At 38.6% G+C, this 26,568-nt stretch overlaps 1 protein-coding gene across 1 annotated transcript in view; it reads left to right on the plus strand.

Annotated features, from left to right (window-relative positions):
- Nucleotides 1–26,568, plus strand: part of pcdh11 (protocadherin 11) — a 129,290-nt gene that overhangs the window by 56,220 nt on the left and 46,502 nt on the right. The window contains exons 5-6 of the mRNA XM_078260523.1: nucleotides 20,407–20,442; nucleotides 26,023–26,221. Coding sequence (XP_078116649.1) covers nucleotides 20,407–20,442; nucleotides 26,023–26,221 — 235 coding nt within the window. The remainder of the gene's footprint in view (nucleotides 1–20,406; nucleotides 20,443–26,022; nucleotides 26,222–26,568) is intronic.

Consider the following 26,568-nt stretch of genomic DNA (forward strand, 5'->3'; position numbering starts at 1 on the left):
TCAATGCAAACCAACACAGCATGTCCTTCACTTAGGACCTGTACTTTTTATATTTACATTGCTCTCAATGAGAAATTGCATAGTTTGGTATAGGATGGTATGTTACAGAAGTTTTAATACGGGGACACCTCTCTTTCTATAGCTTTAGAGAGTGTCTGTCTATGTCCTGTTATTTCTGTCTGCCACATTTCCATCTCATTCTCCCTTGCGCTCTTTCCATTTTCACACAGCTGATCAGGGCTGATGTAACGGGGGAACACCGTGGGTTTGTGGATTGTGTTATTCACGTTTTAGCTGTTAGCAGCGGAACAAAATCTCCCTCTACTCAGCTAACATTAGTCTCCATGATCCGCACCAACCTAATATGTGCAGCGAATGCAATGGGCCAGCTGGGCTAATTTATTATGTCAGTCAGCTCAGGAGGCTGGTTAAACGAGTAAATGGCTGGATATGATTTATATGAAAAGAATATTCTGATTATAATAGCTATCAGAATAGAATATCCTCTGTCTTTTTACACTTCTCTTCATCTGCATTGTGTGCATCCCCCAGATAGATACTGAAATGAACAGAGGGCTTTTAAACTGACTGCTCTGTGATTATATTAATACTGTGAGAGCGAGGAAAGACAGAGGAGGGAGGAGATGGGGTGCCGGAGCACTAAGTATATATAATTGCTTCTTGACACATTGGCCAAATTCTGCAGTGCCAGAATCTGAGCGAAGATGATTAACGGCTGTCCGAGTGGGTGGGCACTGCAGGTCGTTCAGGCCCTTTGGTTTCCATAGCAATCCTAGTCTAAAGGCCATATATTGCATACTGAAAATCCCAGACGTCCACACATTGTTAAACTACAATTATAACTCACATAGAGAGCATTGTCCGTCCACCGCAAACTCTCTTATTCATCCACCAAGCAGCTTGCTGCCTTTTTTTTTCTCTCTCTCTCCTTTCCTTTTTTTCCTCCTTGATTTTTCTTAAATGGTCTCCTCTAGCTGGCGAGAAGATAAAGAATGAAAATCTTGCATTCTGTGAATAATTGATGAGTGGGCTCACCTCAGAGCATCATTACAGTACCGCAGTCAGGGTAAGAGGTGAGGGTAAGATCATATTTCTGACACGAGGCTTCAGGCGGCAGAAAATTTTATCAGTTTTTCATAAGGCTTTCTTCTGAATCTACAGCATAAATAAAATGTTCCCATTATGGCACAACAGGAAAGGAAGGAATCTTGAAGAGGGATACGCACATGAATTCATGTCCTCCTACATAAACTGTAGAATCACATTTTTAGCACAGATGGTAAACAGAAACTTCTGAAATATCACTATTAAGCACAAGTTTATTTCTGTGTTCGACAAAATGTTCTATAGTAAACATGTAGTTATGAGTTATTTGATATTGGAGGGCAGTGTACTGGCTGATATTATTGTGTTTGTGTCTGTATGTGCGTAAGAATTTGTGTGTGTGCATGCATGCATAAATAAATGTTGTGTCTATGTGAACAGTGCATTCTGGTTAGGTGACAGATGGAGAGGGCGAGGGGTGGGGGTGGGGATCAAGCACCTCTGACAGTATGGGGCCTGCACTGCACCCTGTTCCTGCCAGCTCTGAAATTGCTAAGGTAAACTAAAGCCATGCAACTCCAGGATGCCATTTCACAGTTTTACTTCCCGCACAAAAGGAGAACCTCTCCTGTGAAATGTCACCTAACAATGTAGAAATTGAGTGATGGACATGCGAGACAGACACACTGCTTCTTGAAGCACACTTTATCCTGTGAGATCCGACTAGGATGCAAATGTAAACAAGCAGATTGCCACAGATACAATGCTTAAGATATCCTGTGTGCTGTGTGGCTGGGTTGGCTCGGTGGGTAGAGCAGGCACACATATACTTGGAGGTTTATTCCTCGATGCAGAGGTCTAGGGTTCAAATCTGACCTGTGATGATTTCCTGCATGTCTTCCCCCTTTTTCACCTAGCTGTCCTGTCAAATAAAGGTGGAAAAATAAAGGTATCCTGTGTGCAACAGTGTTTTTAAGCCAATGAATAAGCACATCTTAATGATGATTCATTCTGTATAATAAAAGAAAATCCCTCTGGCACCCAAACAAGAGGCTAGTCATGCAGCAATTAAGCTTAGTTAAAGGAATCAAGCTGACTTTGGGTGGTTAGTGAGGCATCGTCCTAAACACGTACGTTCACATGCACGTCCTGGCACATTCAAGTTTGCAGACACACACATTCACTCACTCAACTCATCTCACATACACACACACACACAATTCATATGAGGTAAATGTGATTTCAGAAGACAAGCAGCTCCATCAGGGTGCCCGGGGTTGCATTGGTGGCCATCGTCAAACAAATAATTCTTTGTGACTGAAAAAGACAATCCAAAAGGTCATTTGTGACCTCTGGGACCAGTACTGTGCACCATCTGTCACTGGCAAGCACCACATGTCTGTGTCTAATGTCAAAAGGTATGCAGTGCAGCCAGCCTGCCGTGTAATATAGGCGGTAGGCCTATGTGTACATGGGACTACAGTTGCATTTTCAGGGCTCTGCAGTCTCTCGGCTTATCTGCAGAACATCCAACATGCCATACTGTATACATGACTGGTTGGATAACTTGAGGGCTACTCACAACATGGCTAACGTTGTGCAAGCTTTACCACACATGAAGTACTTTATAAATAAATACGATTGGATTCACATTTATAGTGATCATTTGACAAAATGATCCTAAATTGTATTTGATGTCATTAAAGAATATGTTTAATGGCTTCAAAAGTTCTTTTCTGTGACATATTCAAATATTCAGTATGTATGCCTAACATAAAGCAAATGACATGGCATATATACAGTATATAATAAGTATTAAGCATATCATTCATTCATGTCTGTGTGCTCTCATGCAGTGCACTTCTTATAATGGTTTATGAGGTTGAGGTAATCCTCAGGGGAATCACTAAATATCGCTAGCCTCCATGTTTGATATTATCTCTCTTGTCACATGATTTCCACAACAAGGGTTAATAGCATAAAAAATTCAGGGGAAATTGATAAAGGAATAAATAATCCCTGCCTCCCCGCCGGCTTTCCATGCTCATATATTTGCATCAGACCACACCTCCATGTGGAACAAATCAATAATATTCCATTTCTAACCAAATTCCTCTTTTTGAATGGTGGAATCCAATTTTCATGGACACCTTAACAAATTGGATATACTGACAGTTACATTAGAAAAAGAAACAGAAACTCTGGGATGACATGGGTGGTTCTGTAACAAAAACTACACCATGAATATTGCGTGTAGAAATTGCGTGTTGCATAAAATGTCATTCTGAATTCTCTCAAAGTGCAAATGAGGCAGAGTTCTGTATATTTACCAGATCTCCTGCACTGTACTCTCTCTCTTTCTCTCTCTCGTTTCCTCGTTCTCTCTCCCTCTCTCATGCTGGCTGTCTTTTCCTCTCCCTTGCCACAGAATATCTCCCCCCTACATCCATCTAAACCAATCAGGGATTTGAGGACCTCACTTCCAATCAATTACCACCCAAATCAGTGCAGAGCCCTTTGATATAGAATCATTTGTCAAATCAGTGCAGATGGCTGGGGGCAGGTACCCCTGTGCCAAAGGCCACATCCACATGGAAATCTCTGCTCAGGGTGGACTCTCCCGATGCTCCGCAACCTATTAATGGGAAGTCCTTTAGTGCTCCAGGACTGTTGTCCAGCTGCCTGGTCCCCTACATTGCTAATGTATGAGCATCTTAGCCTGACTGGATAATACTTAGTCCCAGGCTACCATAATGATTTGGACTATTTTTAAGGCAGGAGAAATGTGACTTTTACAGATCTACTTGAGGTGTTCATATCGACTGCACAGAAGCTGCAGGAAGTGCACCAAGGTTCATTTCTGAAGTGCAGCATTATCACATTTGACCTGCTGCGACAAAATATACCTTAGTACATGAGTCAATCCACTGAAGCGGAGGACAGAAATTCAGATTTTCATCATGTGAGTGCACATGCTGCAGGTGATGTTTTCTCTTGTCAACACTGGACAGAAAACATTATACATCTGAACTCAAGACGTACAGTGCAGTGATAATATAAAAAGGGTGTACAGTGAAATAAAAGAAAAAGTGGAAACTTAAGATCAAGAGCACCAAGTACTGACAGTAAAACCTGACGAATAGGTAAACAACCATATAGTTATGGTGTGTGAAATAAATTATATAATCTATAATTGATAAAATGCCACTGCAGTGATCTGAATTATCATACATTCATTATAATAACTGGGCAAAGGGGGAGATATAATAATACATTAAGAATCGTGCAAATATTGATGGCAGATGTAACATAAATGCAGAAAATGTAAATCATAATGTTAACTTGTACCATGAGAAGAAAAACATGCAAAACAGTTTTAACAAATTCACCAAAAAAAAAAAACAGATGTGCCTATATTGAGAAGATATTTCAGTGTAAAAATCAGGCTCTCTACTTGTTTTATTGATGTTGTTCCTGTGAAATACTAATGTCCTGTGATACAAGTAAAGAATAGTTAATGGTATTTATTCCAACACATGTAACATCTATTCTGCTTCAAGTCAAAGATTTTGGGTTCCCTATATCCTTTAAATCATCATCATCAGTCATTGATAACTCCTCTTCCCTGCTGCTCAATTCTTTTTCACAATGTCAAAAGGCAATTCTATAGTCACAAACTGCGTCTCGAATGGGGAAATTCTCCAAACAAGGAGCACTCCTCTGTTGATTGTGTCATTAATGTGTGATTGGTTCACTCATTAAACAGGCTTGAGAGAAAGGCAATTCGCCCCTGTTGATGTAGTGGTGAATAGTGGGAGGAATATTAGATGTAAACTCTGTTCTTGTGATTAGAGTATTTACCATACCAACTCCACGCTTTAACCACAAAAACTCTAAGCAATTTCACCTGAGTGAAGAGAATGATATGTAACATGCATGCACTACGGAAGAACTGACTGACGTCACTAAATACAGAAATACTTTCATGGAATATACGCCCTGTACAGGTAATGCAATTCATTATGGGTTTATTTTGTTGATGCATGTAACATACAGTTGGTCTCATTTCTCTCATGGACTGATGCTGTGTCAGCTACCCACCTTTCAGTGAATACACCTACAGTTACGTTTTTTAGGTCAGTGTGGCAGGGCCTGTTCTACATAATCTTTTGCTTAGCTGTTGCTGCTCTGGCTCACCAGGTGCATGTTTTTGTGTCTTGGGGTTGTTTGCATATTTATGTGTCCTTCTTGTCTTGACGGAATTAAAGTTAGCTAAACTAGCTTTACACTGTCTTGATCCACTGAATGAAGGTGGAAAGTGATTTCCATCTAGAGAATGATGGCATCAGCCATGATTACTTTCAAGCTTTTTGAAACGCAGCAAAAGCTACAGAACAAAATAAATCGCAATGTAACTGTTGCAGCTGTTGCAAGATGGTGGATGCTGAGCTACTGACCTCACAAACAGTGCTTGTGAAGCTTTAGTTTTGTATTGAACTGGACAGAACAGTTTGAACCACCAACAGATGGAACCTATATTTGAACTGAAGACAGTCAGAAGCAGATCTGAGTGTTGCAGCGTTGTGAACAGTAATACGATTGCTTCTCATGTACGAACTGAAGTGCACTAGAAAAACTGTAAAGCCAGTTTGGTTAGGTTTATTCAACAAAACTACTTGGTTAGGTTGGATGAGATTATGTCAGTATGCCAGGGTTACAGAGAATGTTTTTATTCATATATATATATATATATATATATATATAATGTTTTCCATACTTGTTTGTGGGTGACCAGTCAAGCATTTCTAATACTTGGACAGACATGAAATCCCCCTGGCTGAAACATAAACAATGAAACTACATTAGTTTTCACAGGCATTGGTTTTCTTGGCCAGGTCGTTGTCATGTAATTGTTTGCCATTAGAAGAAGACTGTGTAGTTAGATTTCCATGTTTAATGACTTAAACAAAGCCTTTGAGGCCTCATTAGTTTGCACAGTGGTGCAGCTCGAACTAGATTCTCTAAAAAAAGAGATGTCAGAAGTTAAAGCAAACCAAACTTGTGTCCTCAGGTGATCTGGCCTGTCAAAACAGGAATAAAATAAATAACCAAAAACATAAATAAATATATAAATAAAAACCTTTGAATTCCTAAACATTTAATTTATAGATGAAGCATTAATCATACGTTTGAGATTGACGGTTGAGGTCTAAGTTATAAAATAGCTTATTTTAATGATTTTATTCATGAGCAAAGTATTATTCAATGCCTTCATGTTTCAGTGATGTATCCTATTTTTCCCTCCCTACCATTATAAATCAGTGCAGTGCTGTGGGATGACATAGATGCCAGCACTCAGTTCTTTGTGCAAGAAGTTCTCTGTAGTGTTTGAAACTCATTCTTTTAGAGTCTGTCTTCATATCAACACAGTACAACTGTGTCTTTGGCAGAAAGAACAAAGATCACCCAAATTAGAAATTAAAAATAAATCTTTAAAAAAAACTCCCAAGGAGCCAATGACCACAAACATACAAACTGAAACGACCCCAGTGGCCGGTTGATATCTGCAAACACATTCTACCCAAAGCCATATTTTTGCAGCAATCAACATAATCATCAGCAAGCTGCATTCACAGATAGCCCAAGTGTGTTGTCGGTTCTCCAATTTCACAATTTATTATCGTCATACAAGCAACACTTTCACTGTAAATGCTAATCAAGCTGCATTTCTGATTCATGTTAATATGTCAAGAGTTTCCCTGGATGTCTTCACCTCGATGTTTTACGAAGTGAAGAGGTTATTTAGGTTTTAAATATAGCTACTACATGCCCACACGTCAGTTAAATTAATGCAAACACATGTTGTGTCAAAATATCCCTCTACACTATGAGAGGTACCTCAATGTGCCTCATTATTTTTTTGTTTGCTTTATTCAGTGCACTGCAGTTTGTGCATCGTTGCCGAAAGACTGTTTAGACAATAGTGAGTGTCATCTCCCAATTTTGCACCTATTGTAAAGGACACAGTTCTTATGCTTTAGTACTGTGACACAGATTCCATGATCACTGAAAATGCCTTGTATCACTTCAGACAGAAAGGAAAACCAAATGGAATAATAAGAGGAAATTGCAGTTTGGAAATTATTACAAGGGTGTAAGCTCTCTAGGCAAGATCATGCTGCATTGCTCAGGATATTTTTCTCACACTCTGCCTTTGCATATTTCACATTGGCGTAGTCTTTGGAGATGTAAGTCATGCTGAGAGAATTTGACTCTGCATGCTAAAAAGGCATATATATGAGAGGCAAAAAAAAACATAACCAGCAGATGACCTTATTACGCTTAGTGTGTACCATGCAGTAGCAATATTGCCTTTATTTGTCATTATTACCACCCGCCATTACTGTGAGTGGGAGGAATATCAATTGTTCAAAGAGGGCCTCTGACTAAATGTTAAGGAGCCCCCCTGTCATGTGAGACACATCCCTACTGTTCTGAGTGGGCAGATATGGCTGTGTTTACTACTTATGGATATTCAGTGGAAGAGCACAGAGCAGGTCTTGCTGTAATAAGGCATTTACCAATGCAGAGTAGCACTGTGCACTGTGAGAACATATGTTAATGCACTTGGCTGTGGCCAGAGAAACAGCAAGAGGTTTAGGGAAGAAAAACACATGTGACTGGCTTCCTGGAGCACAGATTTGCCTTCTACAAAGATATTAATATGACTGGTGCTCAGCGGAGGAAGAGAAGGAAAAATTACCCAGGCAGTGAGGAGCAGTTTGTTTTGGTGATGGACCCCAATTGGGTAAGGCAGGCTGGGGAAGAGAGACAGCTCTGTAGTGGCTTTTGAATTACATCAATGGCACATTTTAACTGACTGCACTGCCAGAAAAAAACTGACATCAACATTTTTGAGGAAGATATGCATGGAGCAAATGAGGATGTCTCTGTGCTTTATTCATGTTTTACTAAGTATTTGCCACTGGCTTTGCAAGAAGGGTTGTCTGTGTTCCCTCTCAAGAGTTTACAGTACAGTACACATTAGAAAGAAGTTGTCGGTTAAAGAAAAATAATCAATCAAATGTATGCCGTTCATCATTAAGGAACATAGAGGGAAAAACAATGCCCTCACCCAGTATTTGAACCTACTGCCTTTTTACTGTGTGTTTAGAAATGCGTACCTTCCAAAAACTTCCAACAACATTTAGATATAGAGAGCTTATGTAGACAAGGATTCGCTGCAACCAAAGACGATTAAGTAATCGTCTTGCTTGGTTTTCACATTCATGTGGATTACCTGAGAAAATATTAATGAACTTGGCATTTTTCTCACCCGATACGATGGCAGAAGTAATGTCTCTTCCTAAATATTGAGTATGTTGACTATAAATATGTTATCAGTTGCAGCAAAGTCAAAGTAGGCTAGTTCTTGTGTGCATTGTATGTTACTGAAATTAAGCAGCAACTTGTCTTTTTCATGTGTATGCAGTTGCCAATTTTTAACAATCATGTCAACAATGTCTATTTTCCTGTTTTACTGTGTGTGCTTAAGCTTTTAATACCATTTCACTTGTAGAAGTAAACACATGACATTGCCTGGGTGTTGTGCACAATCTCTACTTGTTTTGTCCAAAGTAAAGAGCAAATAATACCAAATTTACAATACGTAAAACCTCCTGATAATCACACATGCTTTCACTAAACAGCATCGTGCATCACTCTCAAAATGTATTGATGAGGTGGGAAGTAGAGGAATGTGTTGATGATGCTAAAATTGCAAGAATAATTATAAGTCTGACTGGGCTTGGTAGTATTTCAATTATATCAAACTTGTGCAGGCTCTGAGAAATATTCCCTTCATTTAGTCATGGTAAGAAATGGCCATTGTGATCGCTGTTTGTAAAGTGGAATAACATAGTAGAGGTTATATGATGATGTATTTATCTAATTGGACATTTCAAAGAGGGTTTTCTTTACTTTTTTACTGAGACAAACAGATAACAACAATGATAGAAGTTTTTGACTTACAACCCACAGTATATGGTTGTACATATACTGTATTCCAGATGCACACATATAATGCAGTTTTCTCTATAATAAATTGGTTCTCTATACAATAAAAATTGATCTCTTTGTAGTGATCAAATTACATAGCAACAAATGCAGCCTTTTTGAAGTGAGACCCATCAACACTTCACATTTCATTCCTGCTTTCTGTTTGAATTGTTAATGTTTAACAAGCTTCTTTTTGAAATCCTTTTGCTTGTGGGGATAGTGGAGATTTGAAAAAGAGATGAAGTTAGCAGAATGTTATTACAGCTAACAATTGTATTTTTTACATTAAAGTCATAAGCAACTCCCAGTTTCCAAAAGATCATTACCATAAATGTTCTGAATAATCATTAATCAGTATCATCATTGTGCCTAATGTTTGTCAGTTAATGACAATGATTCTGTCTCTTTGCTTCAAACACGAGCCTGTGATACAGTATGTAATTGCGCATCACAATCTACGGACAATGCCTCTGCCAGTCTCAATGAAGAAGACTGTCAGATCTGTCAATGGGAGAGAGATCAAACAGATGAACAATTCACGTTACTAGCAAATCTTGATAAAACTGAAGTTTTGACACATGAAGGGGCTTTCCATTCTCTTTTCCACCATGTTTCCTCTTTGACAGTACACTTAGTGCCCATTTTATCACACGCACCTCCCCATTAATGCAGCTCACTCCCCCAGACAGTGAGTCAAGCCTTTGTGACTCACTATGCAGGCAGACAGCAGATGAGGTTAAGAGGTTTACTTTTTGTCCAGGTAACCCTGTAGGCTCAACCTATGTGTCACTATCATCTACAGTCTACAGTGTCTATATTCATTTAAGTTAAAGGCTGCATGGAGGGAGACAATTGGACTTTGAAATAGACATAACATATTGTAGAAGCTTCAGTAGGCGCATATAGAAGAAATCTTAACTTGTCTTACAAATCTTTGTTTCTGTTGCAAAATGAAGATCGCCAAAATATATGGATCTCTCCTGTCTGGTATCAACATCAGAGGAATGTTTTACACATGGAGGCCGGAGTAATCTTCATCCAGGGTATGTTTAATATGATGTTTACATAACCCAAACAAGCAGTTCAGGTTGGTGTTGATGAGGTTGAGAAAAACATAGGGTACTGAAAGCTATAGATACGGCTTGTGAGAAGCCTTTATCCTTCCACCATCTTTGGGTGGACCTCTGACCATAAAGACTCATAGAAAAAGACAGACTTTTGTGCGACTTGTATGTGACTTTTGTGTTGCTTTTGGATATTCATGCAAAGGAAAAGCCAAAACTAAACAACATGGAATTACATTTCAGAGATGAAAATGTGTTTTACAAGATTTTACTGTTACACACGTGTTGAATTTAATATCACAAGAGGTAACCTTAATCCTTCTTTAAAGCTAACATAAAGTTATGTGACTGTCCTGATATTAAATTAAGCTAATGGTAGCTTGTGTCAGTTAAAGTATTTTTTATTTAAGTAATTAATTAATTAAAATTAGGTAATATATTAGTAAGATGATGAAAAGGATGTTTTTCATGTGTGTTTTAAAGCAGCAGCTCCGGGGCTGAACTGCAGTTGCTCGAGTTGCCACTTGAGGCGAGTCAATCCCCATAGACGTGCATGTTAAAAGAATCCAACTCTACAGCAGAAATAAACATGTTTACAGCCTGGTACCAAAAACTGTGCGGGGGTTAAAATCTTTTATAACTCACCTGTTTAAATTATATTAAGGCTAAAAGCTGTGTAATGTTACTATCTTCACAAGATAAGGTATATTGGTATGAAAACCAACATTTTTAATACATGTGTGGCCTATTTAGCAAAGCAAACCGCTTGAATATTGGTTGGAAATTTAGCAAGGAAATATGATTTTAATTGTGGCTAGACCTCCTGCCTCGATAGACATGCATGCCTTAGGAGGCGCGGCATGTGCGTACCAATATCAAGGCAGCATCAACATAATGCTCCATGAACAGCAGCACCCAATGCGGTATCTACTTATATATATCTATGACTGAAAACCATTTCCTGAAACCATAAAAACCCCCCTCTGTACTCTTCTCAAAATCGTACGGTCTGTGTTCCCTCTAAACCAAGGGGGTAAGCCTCTACTCACAACGCGTAGCTCCTATGGCGCCATTTTGATGCTAACAAGCGCTCGTTAGCATTCCATTGACTGCCATTCATTTTGACGTCACTTTGACAGCGAATAACTTTACATCTGAAGCGTTTAATGATTTAAATTAATTTGTCAATTGTTTATTTCTAAAGAAACACGACAATGTATAAAAGGCTTCACTACCTTGTACCTCACGTTATGGCTCCGTAGCAGACATTTTTGCAAAAATAGGCTAACGATTGTGTCATAACCACGCGACTTACTGTTGCATAGTAGAGGAATTACCGTATGGTACAGGAGAAGCTCGCAGGCAGTTTCAACTTACATTAGCTGTTTAAGTTTAATTACTAATGTTAACTAGCATTTTAGTTAGCAATAATTAGCCTGTGCCCATGTTATCTCCTTACATATACCTACGCTCTCTGTCTCTGCAAGATTGGGAATGATTGAGATTTCTCTTGGCACAGCTACCAGAAGACTCACGTCACATTTGCGTTGTCTCTCAGTTGGAGGCTGCCCAGTAACGCTCAGCGCTCACTGGAAAAGTGCTTCTAATATCCTTCACTGGACTCCGTCCAGAGCAACGGGATCTGTTGGTCCATTTTATATAATGTCTATGCTCTAAACACACTGGAAGCTCCCACTTCCTGTTTGGCAGTTTGGACCCATGACCAGAAGGTAATATGGATAGAGCTCATGTATTTGTAATGCATTGTGACAGCTACAGCTGACATGCTATCACCAAACAAGAGTCAAGTAATCTAATTGAGGGAGTGAATCTGAGAAATAATTATGGTTTTGTGGAACATCAACAGGCGTCCATGCTGCAAAATAGGTCGCTGGCATATTCTTTCACATGCATCCACCCATGCCAATGGGTGTCTATCTACCAGGTGTTTCATTTTGAACAGGAAACATGACTGTTTTGATGCATGTTGTATGTTACCCACATCAATATCAAGGGAGCTAGAATGCCAATGACAACAGGAGCAAACTGACTATTGCTTCAGCATTTATTTAAACTATATTGACATAACAATATAACACAAATTTCTGCCAAACATGGCTAATGGAGTGGCTAGCAATACACCATAACTACATTGGGATGGTGCAAAAAAGTACAGTACCTGTTTAGTTGTTGTGTATTGTAACAGTAAATGCAATATGGTTGCACATATACTGTATGCAAGGTAAACACAGAAAGTAAAAGGTCTTGGTGGTATGGAAGGGCAAGGTGTTCATCTGTGCAATGCAATGATTACTTCATATTATAGGGACCAAATAGAGGCTTGAATGAAAGCAGAAAATGCCTTATGTCTGCCAGTAGTTGGTGTACTTATGATATATTTGCTTCTATAAATACAGCCAACATTGTTGCTGACCAGGGTGCAACCCTTCATATTGACAGTGTACTGTTTTATTCGAGGGGATTTTCTCGCAAGATAATGTGTCATTGTCTGAAGATGGTTCCAGGAAATTACTTTACTTTACTCCAATGGCCTGCACAGTCCCCAGATCACAGCCTAATAAAACACTTTGGGGATGAGGTGAAGTAGGATGTTCACAGAATTTGTGCCACTGAAAAACTGCAACAACTACGCTGTCAAGTCGGTATAGATCATATCCCTATGGAACATTTCTGGCACCTTGTGGAATCAATGCCTCAAAAAAAAAAAAAGATGTTGCTGTTCTGAGGGTCGAAGAACACCATGCACAGAAATACCAAGGTGTATCTCATAAAATTGTCAATGAATGTATTTACAACACTGGTAAAGGACACTCTGGCTGAAACATTCCTTCCCTTCCCTAGCTTCTTAGCACAGCCACCATGATATCCTGAATTTGCATAGTAGTAAAGATCAATGTAGCTCTTGGAGGCTGGTGTGACACTTTTTCAAAACAGCTCCCCTTTTTCCCTAGTGTAGTCTGGAGCAAAAGGGGGTGAGCAGGCAGTGAGTGATGTGGGTAAAGAAAGCTTAGCTGGAGTCAACCTCAAAGAGCATTTTGTCATGAATCTTCACTTGGTAAAGTACACCTGCAACCCTACACATCACTACTGAATCAAGGTCTGTTTCGCACTATTTGAAGCTTGTTGATATCAGTTGATATGTGAAACAAGTAATGAAAGAGTAAAAAAAGCACTTCTTCTCTAAAACTGGCCTAGCAATTTTTTTTTCTATCTTCATCTTTTAGCACGAGTGATTTTTGGTAAGCGATAATTATTAAGTTAGATGTAACTGCATTATGAAGGATGTACTTCAAGCCACGTCTGATTTCAAGGGACAGCTTGACAAAACTCACTTTGAATTTGGTTGAAAGCATGTCTAATTGAATTTTGATACGTAATTAAATCAAGCAATAAATCAGCCCAGATCCCACTGCAACCGACAATTCAACACTCCTGAGCACCACAAGCTAATTATGATGAAGTTATTATCTCAGCCAAAGGGAGTACTCTGAATGGCTCCTTCTGCATCATGTAGAATCTTTTCAACTATAATGTACTCAACCTTGAGGAAAGGGCATCTTTCATATTAAGGATCCAGAAGATCCTATAAATGTCTCTCGCTTGGTTAGAAATGTATCTATGTTGAAACAGTGTCCCATTCTGAAGGAGGTAATTACTTAAAGCAGTCCTGGTGAAATGTTTGTGACTCACTTGTACGCATAAACAGGTTGATGCACCAAGCCAGAAATTATCTGATGTGTTGTAAATCAGCAATTACAGCTGCTAGTAATTTCTCTCAATAATCCCTCACTGTGTAGGAAGTGGCTACATTGATTTAAAATGGATTAAGAGCATCATCCTCATCATCTGGTTCCCAGTCTCAAATGGTTAATCAGTTACATTCCCCTGCGATTTAAGTATGCTTTAGACGCCATGCACCGCACATGTAATCTCATGACATAAGGTATTGAAGTCTAATTATAAATTTGCAGCTATGTGTCATATCATAGTCTTATAATACCTTCCCTAAGAAGACAAATTGGTGTGTCAGTAAAGGGGTGTAAAACGGAATTTAAAAGTTAGTGATGTCCGTTCATCACATGATCCTTGTAAATAAATATGAATAAATTAATAAAATGTGTTTGCTTAAAGCTGAAAACAACTTTTACAAATACATAAAGAAGTAAAAAAAAAAAAGGCATCTAAAAAGGCACTCCAAGTCCCCAGACAACCATACTAGATCTAGCTGGTATGGTTTTCATAAATGAATCCTCTGCAACAATTACCGGAGTAGCCTCTTTCTGCATAATTTGATGAGCAAAGAGAAAATTGATGAACTTTTTTAATTATTATGCCGCTTGGGATTCTGACACAAGTGCCACAGAGAGGGAGGGGGTTCCACCACCACAGCTGCTGAGGAGCTTTTTTCCTTCCTTTCTCTCTTTCCCTCTTCCTTCCTCCTCTTTTTTAATTCACCCAATTTGTCGGTCCAAATGAAACAGCAAAAGGTTAGAGTGTGGAGTAATTAACAGCAGCTAGCCTAATGAAATCCGGAGGGGCCGGTACACTGGGAGGATCAATACCTCGCTAAGAGTGAAGCCAGAGGGGGGATTGTCCAGGGGAATCTAACATATACAGACCACTTAATAATAATAAGCTGATGAAAAGGCAACATGTTGTCCACTTGTAAATCAAAATTGGTTCGAACACACTGTGACATTATTGCTGTCTAGTAATTGTGTTAAAGGAAAGTTGCTCCTTGTGCACACTCAAGACGTGTACAGGATTTACACCACTCTGTGTGGTTTGCTGAGAGGGTTTCCCTTTATTGAATGTCAATAAGTACATCAATACACTTTGGACAACTGGACACCAATGCAGAGGGAAATGGGGATTCTATTTATCTAAGGCTACACTTAAGTATATTGAAGACTTTATTAGCCCCTTTTGATGAGGAGGTGTTTTGTTTGCAACACTTTTATCACACTGTCTAAGACATGCTGTGTTTGCCAGAAATATAAGAGATGTAAACTTGAACTCTGCCCAGTGTTTCTTGGCTAAGATGTCCACATTACTTGTACCTGCACACAAGAGCAGATGGCATGCACGTCCAAGTTTTCCACTGTGGATATTTGTATTATGCATGCATATGTCTGCATGTGTGTGACTGTGACACGGCCACCTGACAAAGCTGTCATTTATCTTCTATTGATAAATTCAGGCACAACCATCTCATCCGTGTGGACAATGCCCTTGATAGCAGGCCACATGCCTTTCTCCCACCCTCTCTAAACAGCTTGAAGTCGCAGACTGTGGCACTGCCCTGACATTTCTGGTATACTGAACAGTCCTGACAAGTCCTGCTTGACCATTATTTTCACAGACTTCATGCATTGAGACTAGCGGAATTGAACAGCAGCACGCTGAAATGAGCCGCAACAATGAACCCCTGAGTGAGAGTCAAAACAAATGTGAAATACGCAAGGGCGAACTTTGGCAGTTTAGGAGACCGGGGCTAGCTAGCATGCTTCCTGTCTCTTGCTTCTCCCCACCTTCAAAGGTATTTACACTACGAAGTATACTGTAATGTGGGAGGCTGTAGAGATGGGAGCAGCAGATCTCATTAGTGTTAAACTATTAGGAGCATGGGGACCCCTAGGGAGGAGGTGTTTTAAGGCTTTCATAGCTTGGAGTTATCACATCATACACTCTTAAAAATATTATTTCAAAAACTGTAGCAAGGCATCTTGAGGCACCCTTTTTTTTTAAACTTTGAACCTATTGCTAATGGAAATAACTCAGCAAAGCTTTGTGCTGTGGTGCTGTCCTATTCCTGACAGATTGAAGAGGTCAGCCAATTTAGTTAGGACATATAAAAAGGTTTAAACACTGGGTTTTATTTTCTATATGATTATAATATAGTGAAATACATACTTGTAAAGCCAACTGATTATTTTGACACCCACCATAGTTATTGCATAATGCATATGAAGTTTATTGTTATCCCTTAGTAATCTCATGTTGACAGACCTCTGTGTCATAAAGAGCAAATCTCATCAAAGAAATTGGAATAACAAGACCTTAGAAATTTAGATATAGATATTTATTTATTTGTTTAAATATGCCTGAGTCTGGAAACAGCACATCTGGCTGGGTCGCGGGGTCAGCAGCTTCAGCAGCTTCAGCAGTAGACCGCAAACTTCCCTTTCCCAAGCCACATTCGGATTTGTATGATATCGTACAAAATTACGGTGACCACCAGCCGGTCACGTATCAAAGTTTAGATGACCTGTCACATGACAGTTAAGTTTAGCGGCCGTTACAGTTAAGTTTAGCCGACAAAAGGTGACTGTGAGATGGGTACCGCCACGTGACGTTCATGACAGCGGCCGTACAGTATTACAGTTACAGTTATTACAGTTATGTTTAGATGATAAAAGTTGACTGTCATGCGTTGATGACAGTTAAGTTTAGGCACCAAAATGACTAGTTAAGATTAGAAACAAGTTTGTGGTTTTGGTTAAAACACCAATCCCCTTAAGTAGTACTCCTGGGACACGAACATCCGTTTCCTGAGTGAGAGTCTTGTATTTTCCCCTTAACTTCTTCCGGGACACAAACTCCACTCTCCCGCTTGAAGGCCCTCTGTTTTATGACCCAAACATCCCCCTCAGCCTCCTCCCTACGCAATCTCTGCAGTCTTGTACAGTGGCAATCAATGAGCGGCATACAGTAATAAATACATGGACTACATACAAATTACAGTGAATTACTTTTCATAGCTATATGTACAAATGTTTCATGAGAACAGCTTGAGATGAGACAGCTCACCAAAAATTGTCAATCCCTTACAGTGAACGGGTTTGCCGTGTTTCTTGTGGCCTCCACAGCATTACTTGCAGTTTTTATTTTTTTTTTATTGTTCCTATATCACAGTACAGGAATTGTGTTAAAATGACACACATGCCTACTAATAAAATTACTTACTGTGCTTATGTTGGCAACCCAATAGTTGTGTGAAATATATTGCTTAGCTTTAATACTTAGAGGCATGCACAGTAATACATAAATAACTCTGTGGCCTTGTGTTCTAGAAATCTTGATTAATTTAGATCTATTTGTATACTCTAAATGTAAACATGAATGTAATAAGGGAGATTTACTAGCGTATGTACTAAAGCTGATGGAAAATTTTCTTTTTAATATCCTTGGTATGCACACAGTGGGCTCATTGTCTTTTTCTTGCACACTGCAGGCTTACACCAGAGATGTAATATTAGATACCCTCCAGTCACCTATGCACAGCTGGAATGCACTCTTACCTTCCTTCTGTGTATGCCTTTTGATTATAACCCTGTCCTTCTACCTGTGTGCTAACCTGCCATGCTCAGAGACCCTCTCTGAATAAGATGGGTTATTGCAGCACTTCCACCTGTCTCCAGTTCATACTGTAACTGGGGAACTCAAAGACTGCACTGTAATCAGAATTTGCACTCCTACCTACATACCTGTACATTTATGCATTGTGCAGCCACTGTGTCTCAAAATTGGGATTCATTTGGATACAGAAACAGAGCACAATAAGGTCTGGTGTTTTTAATCAATTATTATTCAATATTTTAATGATCAGAGTGCCTGGGGCGATCAAAGACTCGGTTCCCGCTCCACTGCCTTTGCTCGCTAAGACATCCCTCTGTACTTTGATGTGGTTCACCAACAAATGCACTTATCTTAAGCATAACTCTCCCAGGCTTGCATGCGGGTGTTTTGAAACCGCTAGTTTGAGAGACGCACAGTACATACAGAGAGAAGCTCACTGACCAATCCAAATTAAGGAGGAAAAAAAAAGAGAAAACTCGCACATTTATGATCGCTAGCAATCAGATGTACTACGACTATTTTGAATGTCATCTAAATATGAGACAAGCATAGGTCACCTTCTCAGATCCCCCATGTACATTATCATATATTTAATTGGTTGGCAAGGTCTGTAACTTGAAGTATGTGTCACGAGATGCTGAATAAAACATTACTTGGAGAAGAAACAACTGCTTGATGGCACCCTCAAGTAAAATGCTGCTTTAAATGACCAGTCAGTGGATGCAAATGAGTGTGCTCATATATGCAAAAAAGTAGAAGAAAAAACACATTTATATATATATATATATATATATATATATATATATATATATATATATATAAAATAAAAAAATATATTATTTTTTTTGTATTACATTTTAATTAAGAAATAAAGTTGAAACATTTTACTTTCCTTATCCTTATCAATTAATGTATAGGGTTAGTGCTATGTTCCAGCCATGATGTCAGTCTGGTGTAGTGATAGGTAGAGTATTAATTAAACTTACCAGCTTATGACAAGATTATAAGATCTTAAGTTAGACATAACCTATATATATATATATATCTCCATATGCAGCACTTCGTGAATAATGTGTCTATATGCAACGTGTGCATAGCATTCTTGTTCATGCCTCATGTTAAATGAAAATAATCTAAACAGCATCAATTGTACCAATCCATTGTGTTTTGTAATTTTCCCAAGTTATTATCCTTAATGAGTCTGATGACTGCATGTTTGAGATCATAATTCATAGAATTAATATTATATATAAAAACATTTACTGAGCTGACTTTCAAACTTACCTCACTGATGTGCCATATGTCATAATATTCTTTTATGTCACCTATTTCAGAAATTAAACCTGCATTTGTTTATGTTTTTGCCAAATGGGGGAAGCATAGCAAGCTGTAAACACAACAGTGACTTTTTAACTTATAAAGTTATTACTGCATAAAGCAGACTTAAAGCAAAGCAACATTGTCACTCTAGGAGTCATGTTTCTCGCCACCTGGCGAATGCAAGTCCAATATTTACTCTAATATTAACTCTGATTTGGTCTCCACCAACTCCTGTGAGAAATATCTGGCTTTTTAGTTGCTAAATGCTCTACTATTTTCAACAGTTGGTCGCTAACTTTGTCTGCCGCTGGGTACTGGTTAGGTTGTTGGTTTTTAGAGCTATTTTGCTGGGGAAAAAAGCCCTACTAATGTAACATTTTTGAGGTTGGACATGACATTAAGTTATTGTTGCTAAGTAACAGCCAGTCCCGAAACAACCTTTTTCAGCACAACTTTGAAAAATTAAGATGTTGGCATAGAGCAGAGCAGTGCCGTGATGGCTATAAGTGCTAAAAATACAATATTACAAAAAAATATATTTGAAAATCTGAATCTTAAGACTGTTGAAGAAGAGACAAACTGTTGGTGACATATTGTTGATATGCCTTTAGATAGACTAGATAGGCTACCTCATGGCAATGATTTAATGGTTATCTGCATAAGTTTTAAATATGCCTCCACACAAACTTCACTTAAGTTTATAAATACTCTACATTACAACTGTTTTACCAGGCAGTTATTTGTCAGAAGTTTGGAGCCCTTACATTGGAATTGTTGTCCACTATGAAGCTTCTTTATGTTTTTTGATGAAAAGCTTTGGGTGTGCTGCGCTATCGCTCAATTGTTTTACCGTTCCACCCCAGCAGTCCTCTCTGCTTCTCCCCTGTCTAAGTGCCTCCACACTACCAGATTTCTTCTATTTCCTTTGCAAATCAAGTCATGTACTCAGATTATTATACACAGTACAAAGAAAACAAAATTGGTGATTAAAAATCAAATACTCTTATCTCTCTGTGAGTTATCTCAGTCCCCAGAGAGAGGATGCTATTTTGCAGGCTTGCGGGTGTCTTTTGTTCCCAATTTAGAAGCTTGTCGCTGTTTATTGTTAATTTTTGATGCTTCATTTGATATTCTGTTCACTTTCCTCCCTGACATGCAGAGAAAACATCTTTATCAAAATGTCAGTTGTATGGCTTGTGTTGTCAGGATGTCAGGTTTGGCCTATTCTTTACATTTCTGGGGAGAGGGTGTGTACTCTGCAGCCCAGTTTGTTGGCGTGCCAACTGAGCACAGAAATATGCTGTAAAAAGCTGCATCTGAGGAAGAAATCAATATGTATCCTAAATCTCAATACCTAAAAAAAAAAAAGATTACCACATAATCTATGAGGTTGTCAATTGTGAACTCTGACTGACTTTTAGAAGACTGAAAAGTTCCTAGTGCAGTTTCCTTTGTTGGCTCCAAATATCCAGTTACAGTCTGACAGTGATGTGAAATGACTGTTCTTCTGTCTTTGCAGGAGGCCTGTCAACTTGGCAAGATAACCTCTGTGAATGTAAGTATGTTCTCTGCTCTTTCTTGCATGTGCATTTTCATAAGCATAAGGTCTATCACTATATTTCACAAAAGGTACATAAGCATGTCTCCCCTATAATCTTTCTTGTCCGATCTACATCTACATATTGTTGCGATTTAAAACCCTCAAAACCACACTTTGACGTTAATGTTTTAACTTCAGTTAAAAGGGCCTGTGGGTTAAACGTTAAGAATCCATCAGGGTCATGAAACAAGTTTGTGGTTTCGGTAAAAGTATCTAATAAATAGAATATTTTAGAGATGCAAGGCTTTTATCCAACAGCGATTATTGATCTATTCATCTTATTAATGACTCAACTTGTTATTTTTATAGCTTTCTGTAAAATTGCTTTGTTACTGTCATGACCATATTCTTGCATGAATATGATGGAAATATTTGTGGGGGAGGTTTTTAAGATGCCAGATTCTTTTTTTTATCAAACCGTGTAGTATTTATGGGAATAGCAGAAATGTGTTCATTCATATTTTTGTATTAAGGACAACAGCTTCTTTAAATTATACTGTATTTTGGGCGCCCGTATAGCTCAGTTGGTAGAGCAAGCACCCATATATATAGAGGTTTACTCCTTAATGCAGCGGGCCTGGGTTCGACCCCGACCTGCGTCCCTTTGCTGCATGTCATTCCCCCTGTCTCGCCCCTTTCATGTCTTTAACTGTCCTATCAAAATAAAGGCCGAAAATGCCCCAAAAATTATCTTAAAAAAAAGAGTGACATGAAAATGTCTTTACTTTTAATTCTGTATGTCTGTAATGTCTGTATTGTTGCTTGTTTAAGTGAAATATTCTACTCAGCTCAAGGGCATTTCACACTTCCATTAACATTAAATCCAAATGTGCTGTGGCATCTGACCGTCATACCCTTTCTTTTCTTTTAAATGTTTCAGTTATTCTCTTTATCTCACATTTCATGCCTGCACACAGGCACAGAGCTGACTAGTCTTTGGTCCATGAGAGCAGGGAGTTCCTCCTGCACTTTTCAGCAGAGAATGTTGCTGCACATAATGGCTTGTGTGGGAGCAGTCTAATATTGTTAAATATTGCTATTATTTGATGTGGATTTATAATACAACTGCTAGAAATGTGTTTGCTTATGTATTTCTAAGCCATTATATTGGTAACATCCCTCTACATATTATTACATTTCTTTAGTGCTGTGAAGAACATTACAGTTCGGTGACACTGCTTTGCTAGGACTGAGGAATATTACATATACTGTCATAGTTCATGTTGCACAGAAAGGATCATCACAGCATATGACTCAATAACTGATGGAATTGATAAAAAAAAAATTTGATTTGTCAGAAATCATCTAGTAATCTCTCAGCCCACATGCTACAATCACCTCCCTCTTGCATGTTCCCGCTAACTCATCATTTCACACACAGTAGCATATCACCTCACACATAATAGGCTGCACTGGAACAGCATGTTCAAAACAAAAGGACACACCCGCAAAGTAAAATCACAGACAGCTTTTTGTATCCTATCAAGAATAGTTGTTATATTATTCTTATTATTATGTCATATTGTTTTTTTTGGATAAATGCCTTGCTATTGCTGTTTTGTTTTTTTTTGTTTCTTTTCTCCATATAAGACATGTGCGACATGACAAATCACCATCCCCTCTGAACAGATTTATGCAGGTCTAGGTGTGCCCGCAAGCTGATCCTTATCTGAAATGGCAGAGCCAATCTCCCCTGATTCACTCCTAAGTGGTCCCTGTTTATCACTCAAAGTGAGGTGGTTGTCAGCCAAGTCCTTTTCTGCACAGCACTGACTTCCTTGCTATTTCTAGAGAATGGTGTTGGGGGGCAAAGTATATATAATAATAAAACTCAAAGAGCTTTGGACAAGGTTGCAGCCACTTGGCCTCTCCTCCATCTATATCTAAATATTACGGACTTCTAATCCGGTAACCCATGAATCCAGCCCCATCTGCCTATTGTCTGTGTGGTTACCAGAGGGAGGGTTTTAGATTGGCTGGCTTGTTATATGGTAGAACTTGGCATGCATCTCTCCTGTTCGTTTTATCTCTGTGTACATACTTCTCAAGGCAGTGTTTGGCTGAACGGGCTTTGTTTGGTCTTGATATCTCTTACCGCAGCTTGTCTTTGCTTTATGGATTTCTGGCAGGTTCTTTAAATAAGTGATAATGCTTAGCAAAACACTCACCTTGACTCCTCCGCGAATGTTTGTTTTTGTTTGTCATGTTTGTCTTTCGACATTAATGTTTTATTCACATTAGCCTTTCCCACTGAGAGCAAAACTTTTATTTATTTAAGACCCATTAATGGTATTTAATTGTAATTAATTTTGGAGCTCAAAATGACTTAGTATTGAGCGCATCGTGAAATCAAATTAGGCTTTTCTTAACATCTGGCACCAACTTGAATGGGCTTGAATAAACAGCAGTCTAAAAATGAAGACACTCCCTTATGCAAAATGATTATGTCCTAATTGTCACGGACAGCTGTTTGTTCTAATAGATTCTGGATGCCATTGTTGGAGCAAGTTTCCAATAATTAGAATCATGTGGAGAGGAAGCATGCTTTTTGTAGAGCTGCCAACCTTCCATAAGTGGGCTCTTTCTTTTGCTGGAACCTGGACTTTGGTTTTTGCATGTATCCTCCAGTAATTTGAGAAACAGCTGCCAACACTGTTTGAGAACAAGTAGATATTTAGACTATTGAAAGCGTGGGGAAACATGGTACACAGAACTAAAGTATAGGATACTGCCAACAAGGTATTCGTCCCCTATCTGTCTTAGAAAAATAATAAAACCGCACGACGAGAGGGAAAAAACATTTTTCTTCTATATAGAACCTTAGAAGTGTACCACTACATTTGGCAGCAGAAGATGTCACAACATGCTGTAAAAACCAAGATTAATCTCAAGGAGTCCAGCATCATATATTTGTATGTGGTTCATAAATTAGTGTGGTGCATGTGAGCACATAACTATTTTCTTTCTTATTTTCCTAACACAAACAGCAAAAAAAAAGCTTTTTGTTTTTCAATTGTTATCTCACAGGAGTTGAAGGTTGTTTGTGTTTTTTTGTGTTTGTTTTTTTGACTGCATGCTCTTTTTTCCACTCTTTTTCTCTTATTTCTTATCTTTCTTTTACTTACAAGCATACCCCCACACAAACACATACACACAGTAATTTGTGGCCTCAGGATCAAGATAAATCTAGTAGATAGTACATCAAGAAAATAGAATATTAGGCTAGCTGTTTCAACATCCCAGCATTGAAAACCACTCAGTTGTGCTTTTAGGGTGCTAATTGTGTGGATTTAGGTTAGTCAACCCTCTCTGATAGTTTTTAAATTAAGCTTTTTGTGCACTTGGTTTTTGGCAGTGTGTCCTTCATTAGTGCCAGACTTTATTTCACTCTCCTTCTCTCCTATTTTCCAAGCCTTATTTAGTCTTATCAAAGAACAATATGTGCTTTATCTACGCACTATAGTGGCTGAGGAAAAAATATGTTGCGATAGAGACATCACCTGCTCCTGAGCTTAAAGGAGCATGTGTTAATGATGTTTTTAATTCAAGACTCGCATATTGCTTTTTGTTACTACAGCGATGAAGAAAATCAAGATAGTAATTTGCGCTCCAGTTGTATTTGCTCTTATAAAAAAAGTCTCTTATCAGTTTGAATAATGGGACGAATAAAATTCACCACATTAACTGAAGCTGAGGGCGTAATTATATTTTATGTGTTTTATGCTCCTATACATGTGTGATGCAGAATTATGCTACTTAGAAAGTCATATGAAGACATGAATTTAAACTACAGCATATATCATTGCGACAATTTTACCGGTATTACTTTAAGTCAGATCTCCTTATTCCTCATTCTTTTCTTTGTCAAACTCCAAGGAAAAGATGTAAAGAAAACTGAAGTAACAAACACACTGTGCCTCACAATATGAATGATTGTAACGGTGTGGTTTGTTTTCTGGAGGAATCGCTAACATGTTAGCAGACATCACTGCTCACACAGGATGTGTTTTCCTTTTTTTAGCTCCAAATAAGGGTCGCAACATGAACTTCTGTAAACCACCAGAGAAATCAAAGAGGCCTGCACCTTTCACAAGAAAATGCCCACACTCTTGTGATTCCCAAGACACTTACTACAAATCAAAAGTCTCCGCCTCCACACACATTTCCACTTCTTTTGGGTCTAAACTGGGTGAGAGAGAAAAGTAGGACATAGTTCAACCTGTTAATAAACATCCCATCTATTATCAGGACGGGAAGTCTCAATTATAAATCTTTTTAGTCGGTTTATTAGGCTATCCCAAAAGTAATTCGCTAGAACTTTACCAGAAATCATTTTTGGGTTATGAGGTCACTGTTTCAAATAATCCCCCTGGTGACAGGCTGCACATTTTCCAAGTAAAAGCAGGTAAAGATGATGGATGCGGTGCTGAGCATGTAGCAACAAAACTTGATGCAATTAGGAAAGGATTTCCCTTGTAAATACCACCTCACAGTACTCATTCCCTCATAAACAAGCATTGTTGTCACCCCTCATGATGATATTAATAATCTTTGTCAGTGGTGGTGTGCCAAGACAGCGAATACCTATAAAGGAGTCTTTCTTTTGTACCAAGGTGCATGTATCCCTGGAAACATATGACGTGTTTTTAAATATTTATTTCTGGTGGCCAATAAATAAGTCTGTGTTTTGATAAGAATACACAGAAGACAGCTTAGCAATAACTGAGGTCAAGGGTCAAACTTTGAATTGACGATGACATCGTCAAAGAAATATTCACATAAGAAAAGAAATAAATAGTTTCTCCTTGTGATATAGCCCTGACGATAGTTATGGTTTTATGTGCCCAGGTTTTGAGATCGATGAGATATCTGTCCTTACCTCAATACAATGAATGGGAAAGGAATTTTGAATTCTGTGGCGCTCAAGCATTGACTTTCTTTTTATTCAGTGACAATGGGTCCTTCAGAAGCAATGTCCTTGTTCCTCTGGACATACTGTACCTCACTGTGAACAGTTTGCATTGGACGAGCATTCGTTACTCACTCATTTAACAGTAGCTACCAGTCTGTTTACCAGTAACTAATCATTAGTGCTTGAATTACAGTCTATCAGTAAACCATTTGTTACTCATTTGTTCCTCATTCGTTCCTCAGTAACTACCTACATTTTAGTGTACCTTATTGTAAAGTGTTACCCTTTATTCTACAGTAAAAACTGTCTTTAGTGTCAGAGTAGCTACACATTATTTAGGGCCCTTGAAGACATGTTACTTAATAATTGTTAAATGATTTATCTTACTGGTATTTCAGCCGTCTCGAGCTCTTGGTCAATAGAATTAACTTTAGTCTTTAGGTGTGACCTACAGGACAATGACACTGGCTCTCAGACTTTTATTCCATTCTCACACACACTACACTGTTGTACTTCCTATTTTTAAAGTTGTCTATTTATTTATTTTTTCACACTTTTTGGGCATTTTGAACAGTACAGACGAGTTTCTAACAGAACATTTCTTGTTTGTTGGTGTGTTCCAGACCCAGCGCCGCGTGACGTTCCATCTTCCTGACGGTTCCCAGGAGAGCTGCAGTGACAGCGGGCTGGGAGACCCGGAGCCTAGCAGCACGGCCAGCGCCACCCAGCCTCTTCCCCTCAGCTTCCCCCAGGAGGAGTACTATGAGCAAACATCACCGAACAGCCGCACTGAGGGAGATGGGAACTCAGACCCTGAATCTAGTGAGTACTGAATTTCTCTCACACAGAAGGCAAATCTGTTATTTTATGGTTTTAATTTTTGTGTGAATGTTTGAGGCTGACTCTCCATAATGTAATTTACATCTGGCCATCTGTGTTTTTAGACAGTAAAATAATTTACTGAGATTACAGCTGTGATTCTAATAGAAACAACACAGCCTTGTAAACATTTAACAATATACCATTTTCTGTCAAATAACTAGTAGAAACACAAAGCAAAATGTTGTTTGCTATACATGCTGTTTTTGGGAGGTCATTCTTTAGATGAATAGGACAACTGAAATGCAGGGCTGCACTGCTGAGAGGGAAATAAACTCTTGTTATTGTTA

Source organism: Sander vitreus, chromosome 10 (genome assembly GCF_031162955.1).
Source record: "Sander vitreus isolate 19-12246 chromosome 10, sanVit1, whole genome shotgun sequence".
Lineage (NCBI taxonomy): Eukaryota > Metazoa > Chordata > Actinopteri > Perciformes > Percidae > Sander > Sander vitreus.